At 43.2% G+C, this 18,271-nt stretch overlaps 1 protein-coding gene across 4 annotated transcripts; it reads left to right on the forward strand.

The window, feature by feature from the left end:
• The first annotated feature begins 1,124 nt into the window (after positions 1 to 1,124).
• Positions 1,125 to 14,791, forward strand: LOC129832413 (NLR family member X1-like). Of its 4 annotated transcripts, none has more exons than XM_055896458.1 (10): positions 1,125 to 1,403; positions 7,978 to 8,084; positions 8,203 to 8,323; positions 8,486 to 8,537; positions 8,927 to 9,036; positions 9,438 to 10,066; positions 10,308 to 11,737; positions 12,584 to 12,670; positions 13,037 to 13,288; positions 13,562 to 14,791. In XM_055896458.1, the coding sequence occupies exons 3-10, from the start codon at positions 8,224 to 8,226 to the stop codon at positions 13,920 to 13,922; spliced, it is 3,021 nt and encodes a 1,006-aa protein (XP_055752433.1). In that variant the 5' UTR covers positions 1,125 to 1,403; positions 7,978 to 8,084; positions 8,203 to 8,223; the 3' UTR covers positions 13,923 to 14,791. The 4 variants fall into 4 exon arrangements, with proteins under 4 accessions (XP_055752433.1, XP_055752435.1, XP_055752436.1 ...); XM_055896460.1 differs by having other exon boundaries at positions 1,125 to 1,367; XM_055896461.1 differs by lacking the exon at positions 1,125 to 1,403 and adding an exon at positions 7,354 to 7,744.
• Positions 14,792 to 18,271: the final 3,480 nt, after the last annotated feature.

The following is an 18,271-nucleotide window of genomic DNA, read 5'->3' on the forward strand; positions in this document are numbered from 1 at the left end:
TTGGCTAAGGTGTATGTAAACTTGACTCCAACTGTGTATTGGCTGCGTCTGTCCTAGCTTGCTCATTACTGTCTTAATCAAAATTACGGATTGCCTCGAATCCGCTTGTCGTCCCCTTATGCCATAGTGTGTACATCTCAATTGTCAGTAGAAACCACATTTGTTTAAGCAAGTCAGCCATATCAGCTATGCTTTTTTCAAAGGCAGAGATATGAGACTGAATTACTTCTTTCACTGCCAGGCAAGGCTCTGCTGATAGCCAGGTGCAGCAGTTGTACGGTGTTGGGACAGCTTTATGTAGGCCCTAACAGTTTGTGGGTACCGTTTGTCACCGTCATAGTGCAATGAATGTATTGTTTAGTGTTGTGTTGCGTAGTGGCTTTGCTGCCATGCATCTAAAAAACATTTTGTTTGTTTGCCCCACCAAGATTTACATCGTAAAATCGCCACTGCATGTAGGCCTATTGGATTTGTTGGCATTAACTTGTTTACAAGACTCACAGTTTTAATAAGAAAGATGAAACATGTATTATGTAAGAAATTGTAATAGAGACTGGAAACTAGTAATAACTACATTTCAACATAAGCCATATTTTATACAAAATACACATACTCCTCATTTCTCTTGGACATATGCTGGACTTATTAAGACACCAACTACAGACACACACAATTCCCCTCCCCCATGATAACCACAGAACACACCCAACACATGGTTGGGGCTCAAGACAAAGAACTATCTCAGGAACCAATGGAACGTTGACACCAGGCCTGTTCAGGACTACCCAAGACCCAGATCGACCAATCGGAAGGCCAGACTTCCAGATCAACCCACTTTGCTTGTTGTCTATATAAAACTGTACAACTGCTTAAACTACTCTCTTTTCCGGACGGTTCCATAAGAATCAGACAGAAAGAGCCTTGCTGCAAGATTTTACTAAGATGTCTTTACATGTGATTAAACGGCCTTATTATAAAATTATCCACCTCGTCCTATTGTCTCCTCTTGTTCTCCTGTCAACAGTAAACGTTTTATCAACAATTATGTTAACTTATGAAGTTAAAACGAGATTTATAGTAGAATGCATTTTTCACCCCAGATGCAATACCCTTGACTTGACTATATCCTAGGGTTAAGGAGCTGCCTGCCAGCCAGCCAGCCAAATTAGGCTTCACCATGCTTTCTCGCACAAGGGTAATGGGCATCAGGCCGCGACATACTGACAGCACCATTTGTACACAGTCAGTTCAGCTGAGGAAGTGGTCTAGCCTACTTTGCGCCACATGAAAATTATTGCGGTCATATTTTCTTCTTCTGCACGAGCAAATCATTCCGGATGCTAGACCGAGTCAACAAAATATCTCGGGTATGTTATGATGACTGACTTCTTCTGAGAAGAGAGGTAAGCGATAGCAACTCTGAATACGTTAGGCTATCTAATGGCTAAAATGATAAACGATTAAACGTCGTCGACTCAGTCAAGAAGGTTTTGGTAACCGTTTCAGTTTTTAGAAAAGCAACGTTCTATGCCTCAAACTTGGCTATGACTACGCTTCATTTCGCGACTTTTTTTGTACGCATGTACGTTAACTAGGAACATTTTCTCTCCAAGGACACCGTCGTCAGGGCTGTCTGTCACTGTCTTTTTTATTTATTTTTGGGGCTGTCTGTCACTGTCACCAGTCGACTGAGCTCCTTTTATGCCCCGGAATATGTGTATTTCGCCATTGCACATGTCTTTCATTGAGCAACAATGTAGCCTGTTTCGCTTGCCCACATTGCTACAATGTATCAAATCAGAATTGCTGGAGTGCGCATGGCACAGTTTTGTTGCGTAACTGGGGAATAGCCTACGATTCAGAATATAGGCTAACGTTTTTGCTCGTTGAAGCAGTTCCATCTACTGTACTTAGTGTCTCTCATTGGAGTGTCTCTCATGACAAGCTGAGTATCCCTCTGTTTATATCCAGATGCCTTGATACTAAGAATATTTCCTGTAAAGAAATGAGGAATCACCCAGTTTACATTTTAATGACTATGCACGGGGGCACTGAACTATGCCAATCAAATTAGGGGTGTGTCCCAAAAAAATACTATGCCCTTGTTCATGACTCACAGTTCCATTACATTGCATGTTACAGCGCTTGTTTACAGAAAATAGATTGAAGATGGAGGCGACCACCTGAGCTAGAATACAGCTCAGTAGTGAATTTCGCCTCCACCTGAGCTAGAATACAGCTCAGTAGTGAATTTCCATGAATAAAAAGTATAAAAATCCAAATATTGCAGGATATCCCGGGGTTCGGAGAATCAAACATAACTAAAAAATGTGCAGAAGTGTAGTTGGATGGAGGCACCCATGTATGGATCTGTGCAACACGAACTGTAGCAGTTTATCTTTTTTATTTGAAGGATTCTTTCTCCCTGATGAAAGATACAGGCCATTATGTGTCGAAAGTGGTATTGCAAGCAATGATTATTTACGTTTTTTAACGTTCAAACGCAGCGTCGAAATTGTAGTTCACATGAGCCAGTTGTGGGCGAAGCTAACTGCTGAAAACTGTAAGGAGAAGGCAGAATGCTGCCTTGAGTTTAAGAGCTACCAAATACTGTACCCGCCTACAGCAAAAGGGGCATTTGGTTTATGCATTGAAAACCTATATTTATTTTTTCTATGCTTTATTCCTCCTGGTCCTTCCCAGGGGCGTCAATTGTGTATGGCCACACCATTCCAATCCCGATTAAAAGGCAAATACAGTTAATGATTATGATAACTGGCTTTAGGACCATGCGGACGTCTGGGGGAGGGAGGGGAGGTTGTTTGTATGGTTGGCTGGCTTTATGTAGAGCGCATCCATGCAGCTCCAATCAACAGCGGGATCTTTTTCTCAACACATTGTCAGTGGTGTGTGGGTAAAATCACTGGAGAAGCCAAGCCATAAAAATAATCCATATTACAACCGATGTGTTTGTGATAATTTCGTTGTTTCCACTATAACCTGTTAGTTCATATGCCTTGCCACCATGACACATACGTCTAAGTGCGAGACAATAAGAAGAAACAGTAACCACGTTCCCATCCACAGTTTTTATGCGACTAAAGTCATACAGCATTAAAAAAAATGTATGGCAGCTGTGATGGAAACAGTTAGTTTTGATACAACGGAATTTGTTATTTTTGTGTCTAAAATTAATTATGCGAGAAATGCCAGTGGAAACGCCTTTATGTGCAAATATTGATATAATAACCATCATATCAAAGTTCACTTGGAGTAACATGTTGATATGGTGTGTGGTCCTCCTCCCACTATGACTGAAAACCATGCAGTTTACTAGGCTACAGATGAAATAACTTATGAACATTAGGGATGCACTGATATGACATTTTTGGCAGATACCGATATTCAATATTTTCCTTGCCAAAAAAACAATACTGATATTTACCATTTTTGCATCCTTTTAAGCCTTCTAGTACAGTTCAATAGTTAACACACACACATGGACGCAGCGGTCAAAGTCACTGAATCTCAGTTCAGAGGCTTCACTACAGTCCCTGGTTTGAATCCAGGCTGTATCACATCCGGCTGTGATTGGGAGTCTCATAGGGCGGCGCACAATTGCCCAGCGTTGGCCGGGGTAGGCCGTCATTGTAAATAAACATTTGTTCTTAACTGACTTGCCTAGTTAAATAAAGGTTACACACACCACACCAAAAGTTATTTTGTTTGCATTTACATATGTCCCCATTACCAGAAAACATAATCAAAGCCTATTTCTTTCACTTACTTGCTGTGCTGCTTCGTTGTTCATTTGTTCAGTCGTTTCATTCTCAACCAGGATTTCATCATACATGTCAAGCCGTGAAGTTTCAGCTCTGTCTGTCCATGGCCGCTCTTCCTCGGTGCGCACTGTCACTGTGTCCTTTTCCATCTTGTCCAGCTGTGTATGTAACATTTCACGTAAACCCTGTTTCTTGTCTGCATCGAAGTAGCAGTCCTTGTACCTAGCATCGAGGTGGAAATGTTTTTCTTACGAAGCCACTCCTTCATTGCCCAGGCGGTGTGTTTGGGATCATTGTCATGCTGAAAGACCCAGCCACGTTTCATCTTCAATGCCCTTGTTGATGGAAGGAGGTTTTCACTCAAAATCTCACGATACATGGCCCCATTCATTCTTTCCTTTACACGGATCAGTCGTCCTGGTCCCTTTGCAGAAAAACAGCCCCAAAGCATGATGTTTCCACCCCCATGCTTCACAGTAGGTATGGTGTTCTTTGGATGCAACTCAGCATTCTTTGTCCTCCAAACACGACGAGTTGAGTTTTTACCAAAAAGTTATATTTTGTTTTCATCTGACCATATGACATTCTCCTAATCTTCTTCTGGATCATCCAAATGCTCTCTAGCAAACTTCAGACGGGCCTGGACATGTACTGGCTTAAGCAGGGGGACACGTCTGGCACTGCAGGATTTGAGTCCCTGGCGGCGTAGTGTGTTACTGATGGTAGGCTTTGTTACTTTGGTCCCAGCTCTCTGCAGGTCATTCACTAGGTCCCCCCGTGTGGTTCTGGGATTTTTGCTCACCGTTCTTGTGATCATTTTGACCCCACGTGGTGAGATCTTGCGTGGAGCCCCAGATCGAGGGAGATTATCAGTGGTCTTCCATTTCCGAATAATTGCTCCCACAGTTGATTTCTTCAAACCAAGCTGCTTACCTATTGCAGATTCAGTCTTACCAGCCTGGTGCAGGTCTACAATTTTGTTTCTGGTGTCCTTTGACAGCTCTTTGGTCTTGGCCATAGTGGAGTTTGTAGTGTGACTGTTTGAGGTTGTGGACAGGTGTTTTTTATACTGATAACAAGTTCAAACAGGTGCCATTAATACAGGTAACGAGTGGAGGACAGAGGAGCCTCTTAAAGAAGAAGTTACAGGTCTGTGAGAGCCAGAAATCTTGCTTGTTTGTAGGTGACCAAATACTTATTTTCCACCATAATTTGCAAATAAATTCATAAAAAATCCTACAATGTGATTTTCTTTTCTCATTTTGTCTATGATGAAAATTACAGGCCTCTCATCTTTTTAAGTGGGAGAACTTGCACAATTGGTGGCTGACTAAATACTTTTTTGCCCCACTATATCTCGCTTAGATTTTCCTATTCTTTCAAATGACTGCTCGACTTGAACTTGTTTAGTTGTTGGAAGTGTGCGCTTAGTATCTTTCTACTTTTGTTCTGTGTAGCGCTGTATTTTTGGTGGCATCATTACATCATCTACTTACGTTAAATAGGTATGCACGTCAGCTTTGACATTGGTTTTGCAGATCGGCGTTAAACTAGACGTCAGGCCGATGTTGGCATTTTTAGCTACCGATATATCGTGCATCCCTAATGAACATCACAGGGGTGGTGGAAGTCCACTGTGATCTTGATGCTCCTTTGCAATAAATATCGAGGGTCTTATTCTGGTGACATGATTATCGATGCTTGACATCCGTTTGACAAATGCAAATATTCTTGACCTTATCACAATAATCTCAGACTATACCCGCAGAGCCTACCCGTGCTGTATCTGCGAGCTGTTGGCTAGAGCGCAGGTGCCAGGACCAAAAGTAGGCAAGGCAGGGGGGGAAAAAGCCATAATTATTGCAACCTATGTGTTGTGATAATTGCATTGTTTGCTCTATAACTTGTTAGTTGATATAGGCCTAAGGCTGAGACAATAAGAAGACACAGTGGCAGAATAAATTCAACCATATCTTTGTTTCATCGCAAAAACCGGAGAGAAACATCTCTGGTTAAGTCCACAAAACATATTGCATGTAACAAACAGTTACATGCCCTACAGCATAGTCAAGCAAGTACATTTTCCCGTTATTTTCAGACTACTAAACAACTATTGATTTTGAACCATGGAGAGTTTTCGCAAAGAAACCAGGCCTCCATTAATCCTGCACCATTTCAACTTTAACATAGACTAAGCATAGGTGATTCGATTAATACAGTAACAACTAAAAGATATCAAAAACTATTTAGTCCAATCAACGTAAACTAAATATGATGTGGCTGTCCATAGTACTGATTTCTGTGTGTGTGTGTGTTTGCAAGTAGAAAAAACTTGATTCACCCTACTTGTTGAGATAAGTCAGCAATGCCATCCTCCTTTTTCATGTTGCCTAAATGGTCTATGACTCTGTCATACAGTACATGCTTTTGTTTTTTGTTCTAGGCTACCAGGCTAAAATGCTTGCTCGCTAGCCTAACTTCCTTTCATGGGCAACAATGTGGCAGGCCTACTACATTTAGCTACATGTTGAACTTCCATCATCGCAGGCTAGGGGCACAATGTATACATTTGTGGTTGGATCACAATCGCCATTATAATCATTAGCCAGTGCGGAGAATTAAGTAAAACCACAAGTCCAAATCCCCTTCTCCATCCATGGCTAATTTAGGAATGGGCCAATTTTAGCTAGCCACCCACCGGATCGCAACAACACAACGAGATGCAATGACGTTTGGCTTCTGATGTGATTGGTGTGAAGCCAAATCCAAACTGGCTCCCCTTGACACTTTTTTCTTTTTTTGGTGCACCAGGACCATTCACAGCTGAGGTCACTTAGTTTAGCTCAACACTGATTGGCTATTATTTAATATATTTTTTTATCAAGGGAGGCCAAATGCTCGCTGGCTTCCGTTGCATTTAATGCTACGGGCAGGAACAATGTCATACTGTTTATGAGCAGAAAGCATCAGATAGAGGGGTTACACATACTGAGATAGAGGGGTGTTGTTTCGTTTGCTCGGATGCTTTCTCCGGTGAGATACATTCAGACTCCTGCTAATTGAATGACATTTGAAACACATTGAGGAGAGACAAAAGATACATTATTTAGTCTTTTTAAAAGGTTGTTCTTAGTAAAATGTTTTGGGGGAGCCTTGCTTCCCTTGGCATCCATGAATACACGCCACTGCACATTGCAGAGGTAAACGATGGCTGTAGTAGATGGCTTTGGCTAGGTTACTGCTGTTTGATGTGACACTTTTCCATACCCTAAGTTTAGCTGAAATGACAACCCTGTGACCTTGTCCTTTAACACAGATAATGTAAACGTCTTATGGGGCACACCAGTGCATTAATAGACTCAGACTGCAGAAGAGGCTGGTGGTAGGAGCTATATGAAGACGGGCTCATTGTAATGGCTGGAAATGAATAAATGGAACCGAGTCAAACATGTGGTTTCCATTTGTTTGATTCCATTCCATTAATTCCATTCCAGACATTACAATGAGCCGTCCTCCTATAGCTCCTCCCACAAGCCTCCTCTGATAGACTGCCCATATGTTCCAAAATTGTTGACCTTCCTACGGAGAGTGGCTGAGATTCCATGCATTGAGGGAGGACAAAAGAGAGTGGGAGAGGGATAGGTGGATAAATTGAAAAAGGGGAGGGCCTTACACAGTGTAAATTAGCTGTGCTGAGTAGGGATTGGACACGGGGAATGGTGTGGTGGTTTGGGAGAAGACTGTTCCGGGCCTCTCTCACATTGCCTCTAGGAGTGCATATCTTTTATTGCTGTCATGACTCAGCTTGTCTGGCCAGTCAAGAGCAAGCAGCTGGAAAGTGGAGCAGCACAGTCTAGCCTATTAGCTACATGTCTGATCCTGAGAGAACACAGAGGAAACACATTGGGACTGGGACAAACTTTTCATAGGGTTGGATGGGTATAGTGTTTCCTTTCCTACATGTGTGTATGAATGCTTTTTAGTGAAATTATATTTGTGTGAATATGGAATAGATGTTGAATTGACGTCTTGTGCCCAGTGGGAACTAACACTTACTTAGCTTCGATGTAACCAAGAGAGTGTTGACGATGTCAAAAACACTTACTGTGTCATTGACTTAGTAGGTGACGTTGTGCTTTTTGGGGGTCATTGATATGATATACTGCACTAAGTTGACTGTCATGTTGCGTTGCAGGTTCACGTTAAACTACGGTAAACCAAGACCCTCGGGAAACAGAGACTTAGGATCAGGAAGTGGAAGCACTGTTTACGTTTCCTCAAGATGTAAACTAGTTGGAACAGGTGAGTCATGCATTCAAGCTTTCTTCGGAATAAATGACGTTGTTTCCTTGTAACCAAATGAATCAATGAAATTGGAGACAGTTATTGGCTCGTTGACTGATTTGCTTTCCTTTGACAGTGTTGAAAGCCTACTAGGAGGATGTGGCAGTGTTGGATCGGCTCAGGGGTCCTCAGGAGGAGATGGCGAGGCACTCTCAATGATGTACTCCCCAAATCTAACATCTCTATTTCACAAAGAGGTGACAAAAATGTTGTCTGTGTAGCATAACAGTATTGTTATGTCTGTATAACAATTGTAATAAATTGAGTGAGGGAGGGAATATTTACAGCATACTGTATGTATTATGTATTCCTTATAACCACTGAGAATTATATGGCGTAGTGACTGTGTTTGTCTTCAGGTGTGAATCTCAGCAGAGTCCTCACTTATAGGAAGATGAGCTCATGTCCCAGGTGAGTCAACATTCTCTTCTACAGACGTGCACATTTGACAGAAACACCAAACCAACTACTCATTACCCGGACATTGACATTTTACAGTTCCACCCCTACATACAGTGTAGGTAGACAACACATAGGGGCAGTTTCCCGGATACAGATGAAGCCTAATACTGGACTAAAAAGCATTTTTTAATGGCAATTCTCCATTGAGCTTGCTTTTTAGTCCAGGACTAGGCTTAATCTGTGTCCAGGAAACCTTAAAGTGCTAGTCTTAGTGCTCGGTCAGTATTGTGTGTGTGTGTGTGTGTGTGTGTGTCCTGGAGACTTGCTACCTGTTGTGACACGTCAGTAGAGAAATAGTCAGTGTTGTTGAGTGAGCCTCTCTGTGTCCACCCCCACAGACAGCTGAGGCTTCCAGGAGGACTATGGAGGAGGTTGAAATACTCCTCCTATTCAGCCAGTGGATTTCATTCAAGGTTTTTTTGCTCCAGTCTAGTCCATAATCAAACAGGTAAACCGAATTTTGTACATATGTCCCATCACTTAAGGTTGAAGTCTGGTCCTCGTAATTCACACCGTCTATTGTGTAGGTCCCCGCTATGTATTAGGAACTATAAGGAAAATAAGTATGCAATAAACTGACAAGTATTAAAAAGCAACAACAAGTAAGAGCAAAGTGGTAAGTGTTCCATAACTGCATGTTCCTTACTGTTCTGTACTTACGGGTCTGTTATAGGGTGGTTACATAGATTATAAGAAGATAGTTAATCCTACTGTAGGTAATGTGTGGCCATACTAATCCTTTAACGAGAGGTTTTGGCATAGGTATTTCAGTAATCTTGGTGGTCTTGATAATTCAAGAGAATGTGTTCGTTCATTGCTGTGTTTAAATACTGGTCCTTTCCTTCACAGATCCCATTGAGATCCACAAGAAGAAGTTGACCTTATGGTTCAGCCACCTACCTCAGGAAGAGAAGCAATTCGGGGGCTACTTCACCCCCGAGACCATGCATGTGGAGCCACTCATCCTGGAGAGGAAGCCAGAAGAGAGGAAAGGGCCCTTAATCACCCCCCTCCTCAAGCCATCCCAGGCCCCCCAGAGCGACTCGGTCACCGTGGAGCAGCTCTTTGAGCCCACTCAGCAAGGAGGCAGGGAGCGGGGCCTTAACGTGCTGCTGTACGGGGCGGTCGGGACAGGGAAGAGCACAGTGGTGCGGAAGCTGGTTCTAGACTGGTGTGCCGGGCTCACTTTGACCCAGTTCAAACTACTGGTGCCCTTCTCCTGCGAGGACCTCTCCCAGTTATCCAAGTCCACATCATTGAGAGACCTAGTCAGCAGGAAATACCTGCACCTGAAAAAGATCCCCATGCTGAGTGGAGAGAGCGACCAGGCCAAGGATGTGTTGTTTCTGTTTAACGGCATGGAGAAGATGAAACTGGACTTCCGCATTAGTGCCACAGAGCTGTGCAGCGACCCCAACGAGGCTCTCCCATCCGGGGCAGTGGTGGTGAACCTGCTCAGGAAGTACCTGCTGCCTGAGGTAAGGGCCCACAACCTACATTTAGTCAGTTACATACAGTAAAATGTGCTGTGTGCTAAGGAAAGTGCTGTTTGAGCAATGCAGATGCTGCCATAAAATCAAACAGAAAAATACAGTATGTTACCATTCAAGGTTATCAACTTCAATCAGGTTCAGTATGTCTATTTCCAACCCCAGTAAGTTGTGATGAAACATTTTTAGTAAGGTACATGTATTGATAATTTAACTCCATTTTTTTTAGGCCAGTATTTTGGTCACCACCAGGTTGTCTGCCCTTGACCACATCCCTACAAAGTATGTGAAACGCTACGCACAGATATATGGCTTTAATGACCCAGATCGCCAGCGAGCATACTTCACAAGCCGACTGCTGCAACAGATTGGAGATAAGCCGAGAAACCAGGAGGCCCACTCCCTCATCGAGCTGCTTTACCTCAACCTACAGAGGGAGAGCCAGCTGGCGGCCGCCTGCTTTTTACCTTCCTATTGCTGGCTGACTTGTGCCATCCTCCACTTTTTACATTTCACCGACGCACAGGCACCCATACGTACGCTAACTGGTATCTATACCAGCTTTCTGAGACTCAACTTTGGAGGGGAGGTGCTGGACATGGGTGGGGCTGTATCTTCTCCAGATGACCAGAACTCATTGATGCTCTATGTAGTCCGCACTGTGGGCAAACTGGCCTTTGACGGCGTCTCCAAAAAGCGCACTTCCTTCTCCGAGGAGGAACTGGAACAGTTTGTGGGGGGTAAGACCAAAACAGATGAGGAACTGCGTCAGCTGGCCGTGTTCCGCACTGACGTCCTCGACTTCTTCCTGGTGCCCTGCGTCGAGACCAAAGGGTCAGAGCTTGGGGAAAAGGAGAAGCGCTACGTGTTTGCCATTCCCGCCATGCAAGAGTACCTGGCTGCCCTGTACGTCGTCCTCGGCGAGAACAAGACGGCTCTGGAGAAACTGAGCAAAGAGGTGACCGTGGTCATCGGCCAAGTGGGCGAAGATGTCAACACCCTCATCAGCATCATCTCCAAGTTCATCCCCCTCAGGGTCTTTGCTGTTTTCAACCTGCTCAAGCTCTTTCCCAGCCTGTTTGAAAAGATCAGCAGCCGCAGCAAGGGCCGCATCGCCCGCACCATGGCGGCAGAGATGTTCCGCAGCGAGGACAGCTTCAACGAGGACGTGCTGGACCAAGTGGAGCAGAGCCTGCTGGGAGTTCACGGCCCCCAGCCCCAGGAGCGCCTGGACAGCCGGGCCTTCGAGCTCTACCCTATCTTCATGGGCGGCCTGCTTCACTACGAGAACCGGGTTCTGCTGGAGCAGCTGGGCTGCAGCATCAAGAGCACCACGGTGGCTCAGATCACACGGACCCTCAAGAGGCACTTGGCGGCGGAGATCGTGAAGTGGCAGCCCCCTGAGGAGCTCATGGACCTGCTGGTGCTCCTCTACGAGTTCCAGAATCCCCGGCTCACGGCAGAGGTCCTGCTCTCCATCCGCAGCATCAAGCTGTCCACCGTGCGCATGACGCCCCTCAAATGCTTTGTCCTGAGCTCTGTGCTGGCCTGCGCACCCACGAGGTACCACCTGGAGGAACTGGACCTTTCTTCCTGTCACCTGACCAACGACCTGCTGACCATGCTGTGGCCCGCCTTCCGCCACACGCACAACCTCAAGTGAGAGAAGGTTTGATTTGTGGGCCTTTAGTCAAGTAAACTTTTTTTTGTTAGGATCTATTTTTTTTTTTTTTTTTACAAAGTTCTCACCAACTCACAAGATTGACCTCTTGTATCTGTCCATGGTAACAGTCACTACTTACCACAGTAAAAAGGTCATATTACTAGTGTATTTTTACCTACTACGCTACATATACCCTCGGTTCACCTCATTGAATTATGTTATCATTTTCAGAATACAGGTGGAATATCTAAGTGGACCCAAAGCCTTAACACTCCAAATATTAGCCTTTTTGGCTTTTAATGCTAGATAATGTTCGCGAGGGAGGCCTTAAAATCAATAACTGCCAAGTGACATATCAGGTCCCTAGCTTGATTCTTCAAGTAACATTCATGGGTTCATTCATGGTATTATAGCCTAAATATGTTTGACTTGCTGCATAAAAAGTGTACTCCCTGTGGGCATTGAGAACAGGGTATTTTCATGCTATTAAAGGAAGGAGCATTGGTAGTAAAGGAAGACTTTATTACCCATAATATATCCTTTATCTATTTTAGTGTTATCAGGTTATTCAGTCTGGCCTGCTTTTTGGTTGTGGTTGTAAAAAAAAAAAAAAAAGCATGGTGTTACTTCATTAAGAATTGCAACATGGAGTTTAATCTGTGTTCAATGTCTTTTTTAATCTGGAGTTCACAAGTTTAAAAGGAGTGTAATCTGTGTTCAATCTTTTGTATTTAATAGTTGCTCTATTGACAGTACCTGAGGTTCGTGGATTGCAGGCTAACGCATGTGTGTGGGCGTGTGTTTGTGATAGCTGTGTATGCTTTTTCCCCCGTTGTCTTCAGTCTCCAGTTTAATAGCCTGGGTCCTGAGTCCTGCATTCTCCTGAGAGATCTACTACTTGAACCCAACAGTACTATTAGATCTCTACAGTAAGACGCTGACTCTTTACCAAGCTTATGGCCTTATTGCCTTTTCTATGGCTCAAAAAGGTAGGTATTGGTAATAATAAAAAATTAACTCATCAATGGAATGTACCACTTACCTTAAGTATCATAACTAATACTTTATCAGTAAATATTGCCATATTTATTTGCTTTGGTCAGAAAGGGACAATTTCTCTCATTTGAGAATTTGCTCACTTTACACTTCAAATAAGAGATGTACTGTATGTAAAACTTCCACATTGTCCAAATGAGGGTTGGTCTAATGTCGAACTAACAGACATGCTGCTTCAACCAGCCTTCACTTGTCCAGTCTGAATGCTGATACAGTGCCCTGTGACTGTCCCTCTGTAGCCTGTGTGATAATCCGCTGTCAGAGTCCGGGGCTCGCTGTCTGCTGGACGCCCTGCTAGGGAACCAGTCTCTCAGACAGCTGTCCCTGATGCACACGGGCATGGGCGACAAGGGGGCCTGCGAGCTGGCCGAGAGGCTCAACCATCACACGGGCCTGCAGGAGCTCAACGTGGCCTACAACAACATCGGGGACAACGCTGCTCTGACCCTGGTGGACGCCTGCAGAGAGCACCCCAGCATCCACACTGTGCAGTAAGCTAAGCAGCACCGTACCCACATGTCCTGGAATTACAGTATATGGGGTTAGGCGGGGCAATAAATTGTTCTGTGGGGGCCAGATTTAGCTCGTGGGCCAACAGTTGCAGACTCCTATATACACACACATTAACTTGCATGACTCGACCACTATGGTTTCTATGCTACTTTTATTTAGGCTATTTTCTTTTCATCATGCACTTATTATGCATCGTCTTTGTATGAAGTGTCGTTTGAATGTGTCTATATATATTCCATTGTGTTCGACAGCTTGTACCTGAATCCTCTCAGCAATGTGGGGAAGCAGTCCTTGTACGTACGAGGAGTCCCGCCGGAGCAGGGCGGCACGGGGCGGCGCGTGAAGGTGCTGGCCTCGGTCACCGAGGGCTCGAACATCTCGGAGGACTGGCACCCCATTCTGAGCGTCATCAGTAAGAACGCCTTGTCCTGGGAGCGCGAACGCGTCAGGGAACAGCTGCAGATCTTCCTCCGAGACCTGGAGTGGGGTAGGAAGCAGGCACCAAGCTTCTGGAAAAAGATGCACTTCCGCAGGGTGGAGAAGGGCGTCAGGCAGACGCTGCAGATGCTTCAGAAGGACATCCCGACGAGGACCGGTGGGAGTACCAAGTAATGTTCAAGCAATGTCTGCGTTTTTTATTTTTATCATGAGCCGTGATGTTCCAGTCTTTCAACCAGAGCATAAACCCATGTATCCATCGCCTTGAAGAAATGTAGCAAGTGAGAAGTGGGACAGCCAAATCTATGCAAAAAATGAATTGAATAAAATATGAAATTGTATGAAACTGAAAGTGTCCTTTTCAAGACTACGTAGGAATGTGTTGCATAATCAGTTATGCAGAATTATGCACATAGCCATATTTGTTTTGGGCCTCCTTATGTACCTGTGTGCAAAATGTGTAGTATCTTGTATTTTCTCAGTTTTTTTTGTTTGCTTAGGATGTCTGTTCGTGTTTAATAAATATATTCAGGTAGGTTTAAAAGGAAATGTGTTCCGTTTGTGTTTATTATGAAGTGTTTTGCTGTTTTAATAGGAACAATCAGTTGATAAAGTCAACGTGGATTGATCCTTGAAAATACATCTAGTGTTGCATGTACTGCGAAAGCCATTGGTTGCAACACTTTTCTATTACATTTACTAGATGAAATGCTCAAAGCAATGGCTTCAACGTCCTCATGGGACTTAAAAACATTTAGATTTTTTTAATAGCAGGCTGTGTGCTGTGCTGCATCAAACAATTTGCTTACTCAAAAATATATTTTCATAGCAGTTTACCTATTGATGTACTTAGGTTGTCCTTCCTTCATTTGTACTGGATACTATTTTGTGTGATTGAATACCCTATTCAATTCTGTGCTTGTATTGGAAATGATAGACTTTTAGACTGTTTTGCTCTAGCACAGGATAGAGGAGCAATGTGAATCTGTTGTATGTGTGCTTTGATTCAATTAATTTAAATTAAAAAGACCAAATCAATGTCATTACGGTAAGTCTATTTTGAAATTCATTACATCAGGTTTAGAATGGACAATGATGTACTCGAGGTCCCCACACCAACACATTTAAACCATAACCCTAACCTAGATCCTCATAGTATTTCCAGATAGGCTCATTGCTGTTTTAGTCTCATTGTGCCCATAATCAACCATTATTTCACCTGCAGTGTAGCACTCATGACACCAATGGCCTTACATCGACAGTATAGTCAATACATTCAACTTGTTGGTATCAACTCAAGAGTTGTTCAAGCTCGTAAACCATTGTATAACAACACATCTAAGAAACCTGGGGAGTGTTTAGTGCTCTGATGGGTTACCAGGTCTGGTCACAGGTTAGCTAAACATTAAGCCTAGGAGACCTAGTGTTATGTTGGAGGAAGAAGGAGTTACCATCTCGAATGCTGACAAAACAGAGGAATCTTAACGTCCCAATGTGCTGTGTCCCGTGCACCTCCACACAACCTCAGGCAGCCAGGAGAACGTCCAGGCACAAGGACAGACAGAAGCCATGAGGTACACCACCGGTAAAAGTCTGTTTTTCTACATCTAGTCACAACACGGACAAGAGAAGATAATGTATATACGTTTTGGCCCAAAGCCTTTTCTCAAGACCAGTCTCCATTGTTAAGACACAGACGTGCTTCTAGGCTGGTCTTGCTTCAGAAATGTCTACCTTTTACGAAGTAACAAGTTTGATTTTAAAATGAAAATGACTGGATTATACATTTGAGCGTTTTCTTTTGGATGAATAATGAATTCTGAATCGCTAACCCCATCAACATACATGAATATGATAGCCTACATTGACTGCTGTATCCAAAATAAACATGTTGATAGTCAACATACAACATGGGCAGTCCTTGCTAGGTCTACCGAAAATGGAGAATGAAAAAAGGCAGCATTCCTTTAGTAAAACGCCCTGTGATAAAAGCTTTCCGGTCCCTCCACAGCTAGAACAATGACAGTCAGCAGATAGCTGGGAACATGACACTGCAGATATCACCACTAACAACCTGGCAGACTGCACAGACCTCTCCTTGCCAAGAGATTGAATGTAGGTATGTGTTGTCAGTGTGTGTGTGTGTGTATGGTGTGTGCAACAGTCGAGCAGGAAGGGAAGGGATGAATGATGCATACAAGTGAGAAATGCTTGTATAAGGGCTGACATGCTGTGGCGTGTGTGTGTGAGTATCCTCCTCCTTCTAATAATAGTCACTAAGCCAGGTTAGGATATTCATGATGAAATATGGAGCCAAATCTTCAAATTACATTACAGTAATAAGTAATGAATGGACTTGACTGTGCCTATCAAATGCTATATTGGGACACGGGTCCTCACATGAAATCTTTGAGCTAATGATCCCCTGTGACTGCCCAGTGATGCTCATGCATCCGGACAGGGCCGTGGGAACATACAGTGCCTTCAGAAAGTATTCAAACCCCGTGACTTTTTCCATATTTTGTTGTGTTACAGCCTGAATTCATAATAGATTAAATATATTTTTTTTCTCGCACCCATCTACACACAATACCTCATAATGACAGAGTTAAAACATGTTTTCTAAATAATTTTCACAATTTTTGAAAATAAAATAGAGAAATATCTCATTTACATCCCTAAGTCAATACTTTGTAAAAACCCCTTTGGAGTGATTACATCTGTGAGTCTTTCTAGGTAAGTCTAGAAGAGCTTTCCACACCTGGATTGTGTAACATTTGCACATTCTTATTTTCAAAATTCTTCAAGCTCTGTCAAATTGATTGTTGATCATTGCTAGACAACCATTTTCAGGTCTTGCCATAGATTTCCAAGTAGATTTAAGTCAATACTGTAACTCGGCCACTCAAAACATTCACCGTCTTCTTGGTAAGCAACTCCAGTGTAGATTTGAACTTGTGTTTTAGGTCATTGTCCTGCTGAAAGGTGAATACAACTCCCAGTGTCTGGTGCAAAGCTGACTTAACCAGGTTTTCCTCTAGGATTTTGCTTGATGGTTGTACAGTCATAACAAATAAAACTGAAGGACCTCGGCATTACTCTGTACCCTGATCTCTCTTTTGACGAACATATCAAGATTATTTCAAGGATAGCTTTTTTCCATCTACGTAACATTGCAAAAATCTGAAACTTTCTGACCTTACAAATAATTGTATGTGTGGGGTACAGAGATGAGGTAGTTATTAAAAAATCATGTTAAACACTATTATTGCATGCAACATATTATTTGACTTGTTAAGCAACTATTCACTCCGAAACCTATTTAGGTTTGCCATATCCTAGGTGTGAATACTTACTAATTATTTGATATTGAGATTTTAAAAAACAGCTGCATTGAACCTTTAATAATATAATGCCTGATATATATACACCTTCATTACAGTAAAGTCATCCATATGCTATATGACAAACTTGATCATTTCTCTCAACTCCACTGTACAGCATCTCAATTGGCTGGTCTGTCAATAAAGACTTCAGACTTTACTAACTTATGAGGATTGTGTTGCAATTTGTTTGTTACGGGTCATGGGGTATGTACACTTGTGGCCAAAAGTTTTGAGAATGACACAAATATGAATTTCCACAACGTTTGCTGCTTCAGTGTCTTTCGATATTTTTGTCAGATGTTACTATGGAATACTGAAGTATAATTACAAGCATTTCATAAGTGTCAAAGGCTTTTATTGACAATTACATGAAGTTGATGCAAAGAGTCAATATTTGCAGTGTTGACCCTTCTTTTTAAAGACCTCTGCAATCCGCCCTGGCATGCTGTCAATTAAATTCTGGGCCACATCCTGACTGGTGGCAGCCCATTCTTGCATAATCAATGCTTGAAGTTTGTCAGAATTTGTGGGATTTTGTTTGTCCACCCGCCTCTTGAGGATTGACCACAAGTTCTCAATGGGATTAAGGTCTGGGGAGTTTCCTGGCCATGGACCCAAAATATCGATGTTTTGTTCCCCGAGCCACTTAGTTATCACTTTTGCCTTATGGCAAGGTGCTCCATCATGCTGAAAAAGGCATTATTCGTCACCGAACTGTTCCTGGATGGTTGGGAGAAGTTGCTCTCAGAGGATGTGTTGGTACCATTCTTTATTCATGGCTGTGTTCTTAGGCAAAATTGTGAGAGAGCCCACTCCCTTGGCTGAGAAGCAACCCCACACAGGAATGGTCTCAGGATGCTTTACTGTTGGCATGACACAGGACTGATGGTAGCGTTCACTTTGTCTTCTCCGGACAAACTTTTTTCCAGATGCCCCAAACAATTGGAAAGGGGATTCATCAGAGAAAATGACTCTACCCCAGTCCTCAGCAGTCCAATCTCTGTACCTTTTTCAGAATATCAGTCTGTCCCTGATGTTTTCCCTGGAGAGAAGTGGCTTCTTTGCTGCCCTTCTTGACACCAGGCCATCCTTCAAAAGTCTTCGCCTCACTGTGCGTGCAGATGCACTCACACCTGC

This window comes from Salvelinus fontinalis, chromosome 33 (genome assembly GCF_029448725.1).
Source record: "Salvelinus fontinalis isolate EN_2023a chromosome 33, ASM2944872v1, whole genome shotgun sequence".
NCBI classification, from domain to species: domain Eukaryota; kingdom Metazoa; phylum Chordata; class Actinopteri; order Salmoniformes; family Salmonidae; genus Salvelinus; species Salvelinus fontinalis.

Coding starts and splice junctions, on each gene's coding strand:
- LOC129832413 (XM_055896458.1), top strand. CDS start 8,224: ATGTGGCAGTGTTGGATCGGCTCAGGGGTCCTCAGGAGGAGATGGCGA. Junction 8,538..8,926: donor AAGATGAGCTCATGTCCCAG/GTGAGTCAACAT, acceptor CCACCCCCACAG/ACAGCTGAGGCTTCCAGGAG. Junction 12,671..13,036: donor AGTACTATTAGATCTCTACA/GTAAGACGCTGA, acceptor GTCCCTCTGTAG/CCTGTGTGATAATCCGCTGT.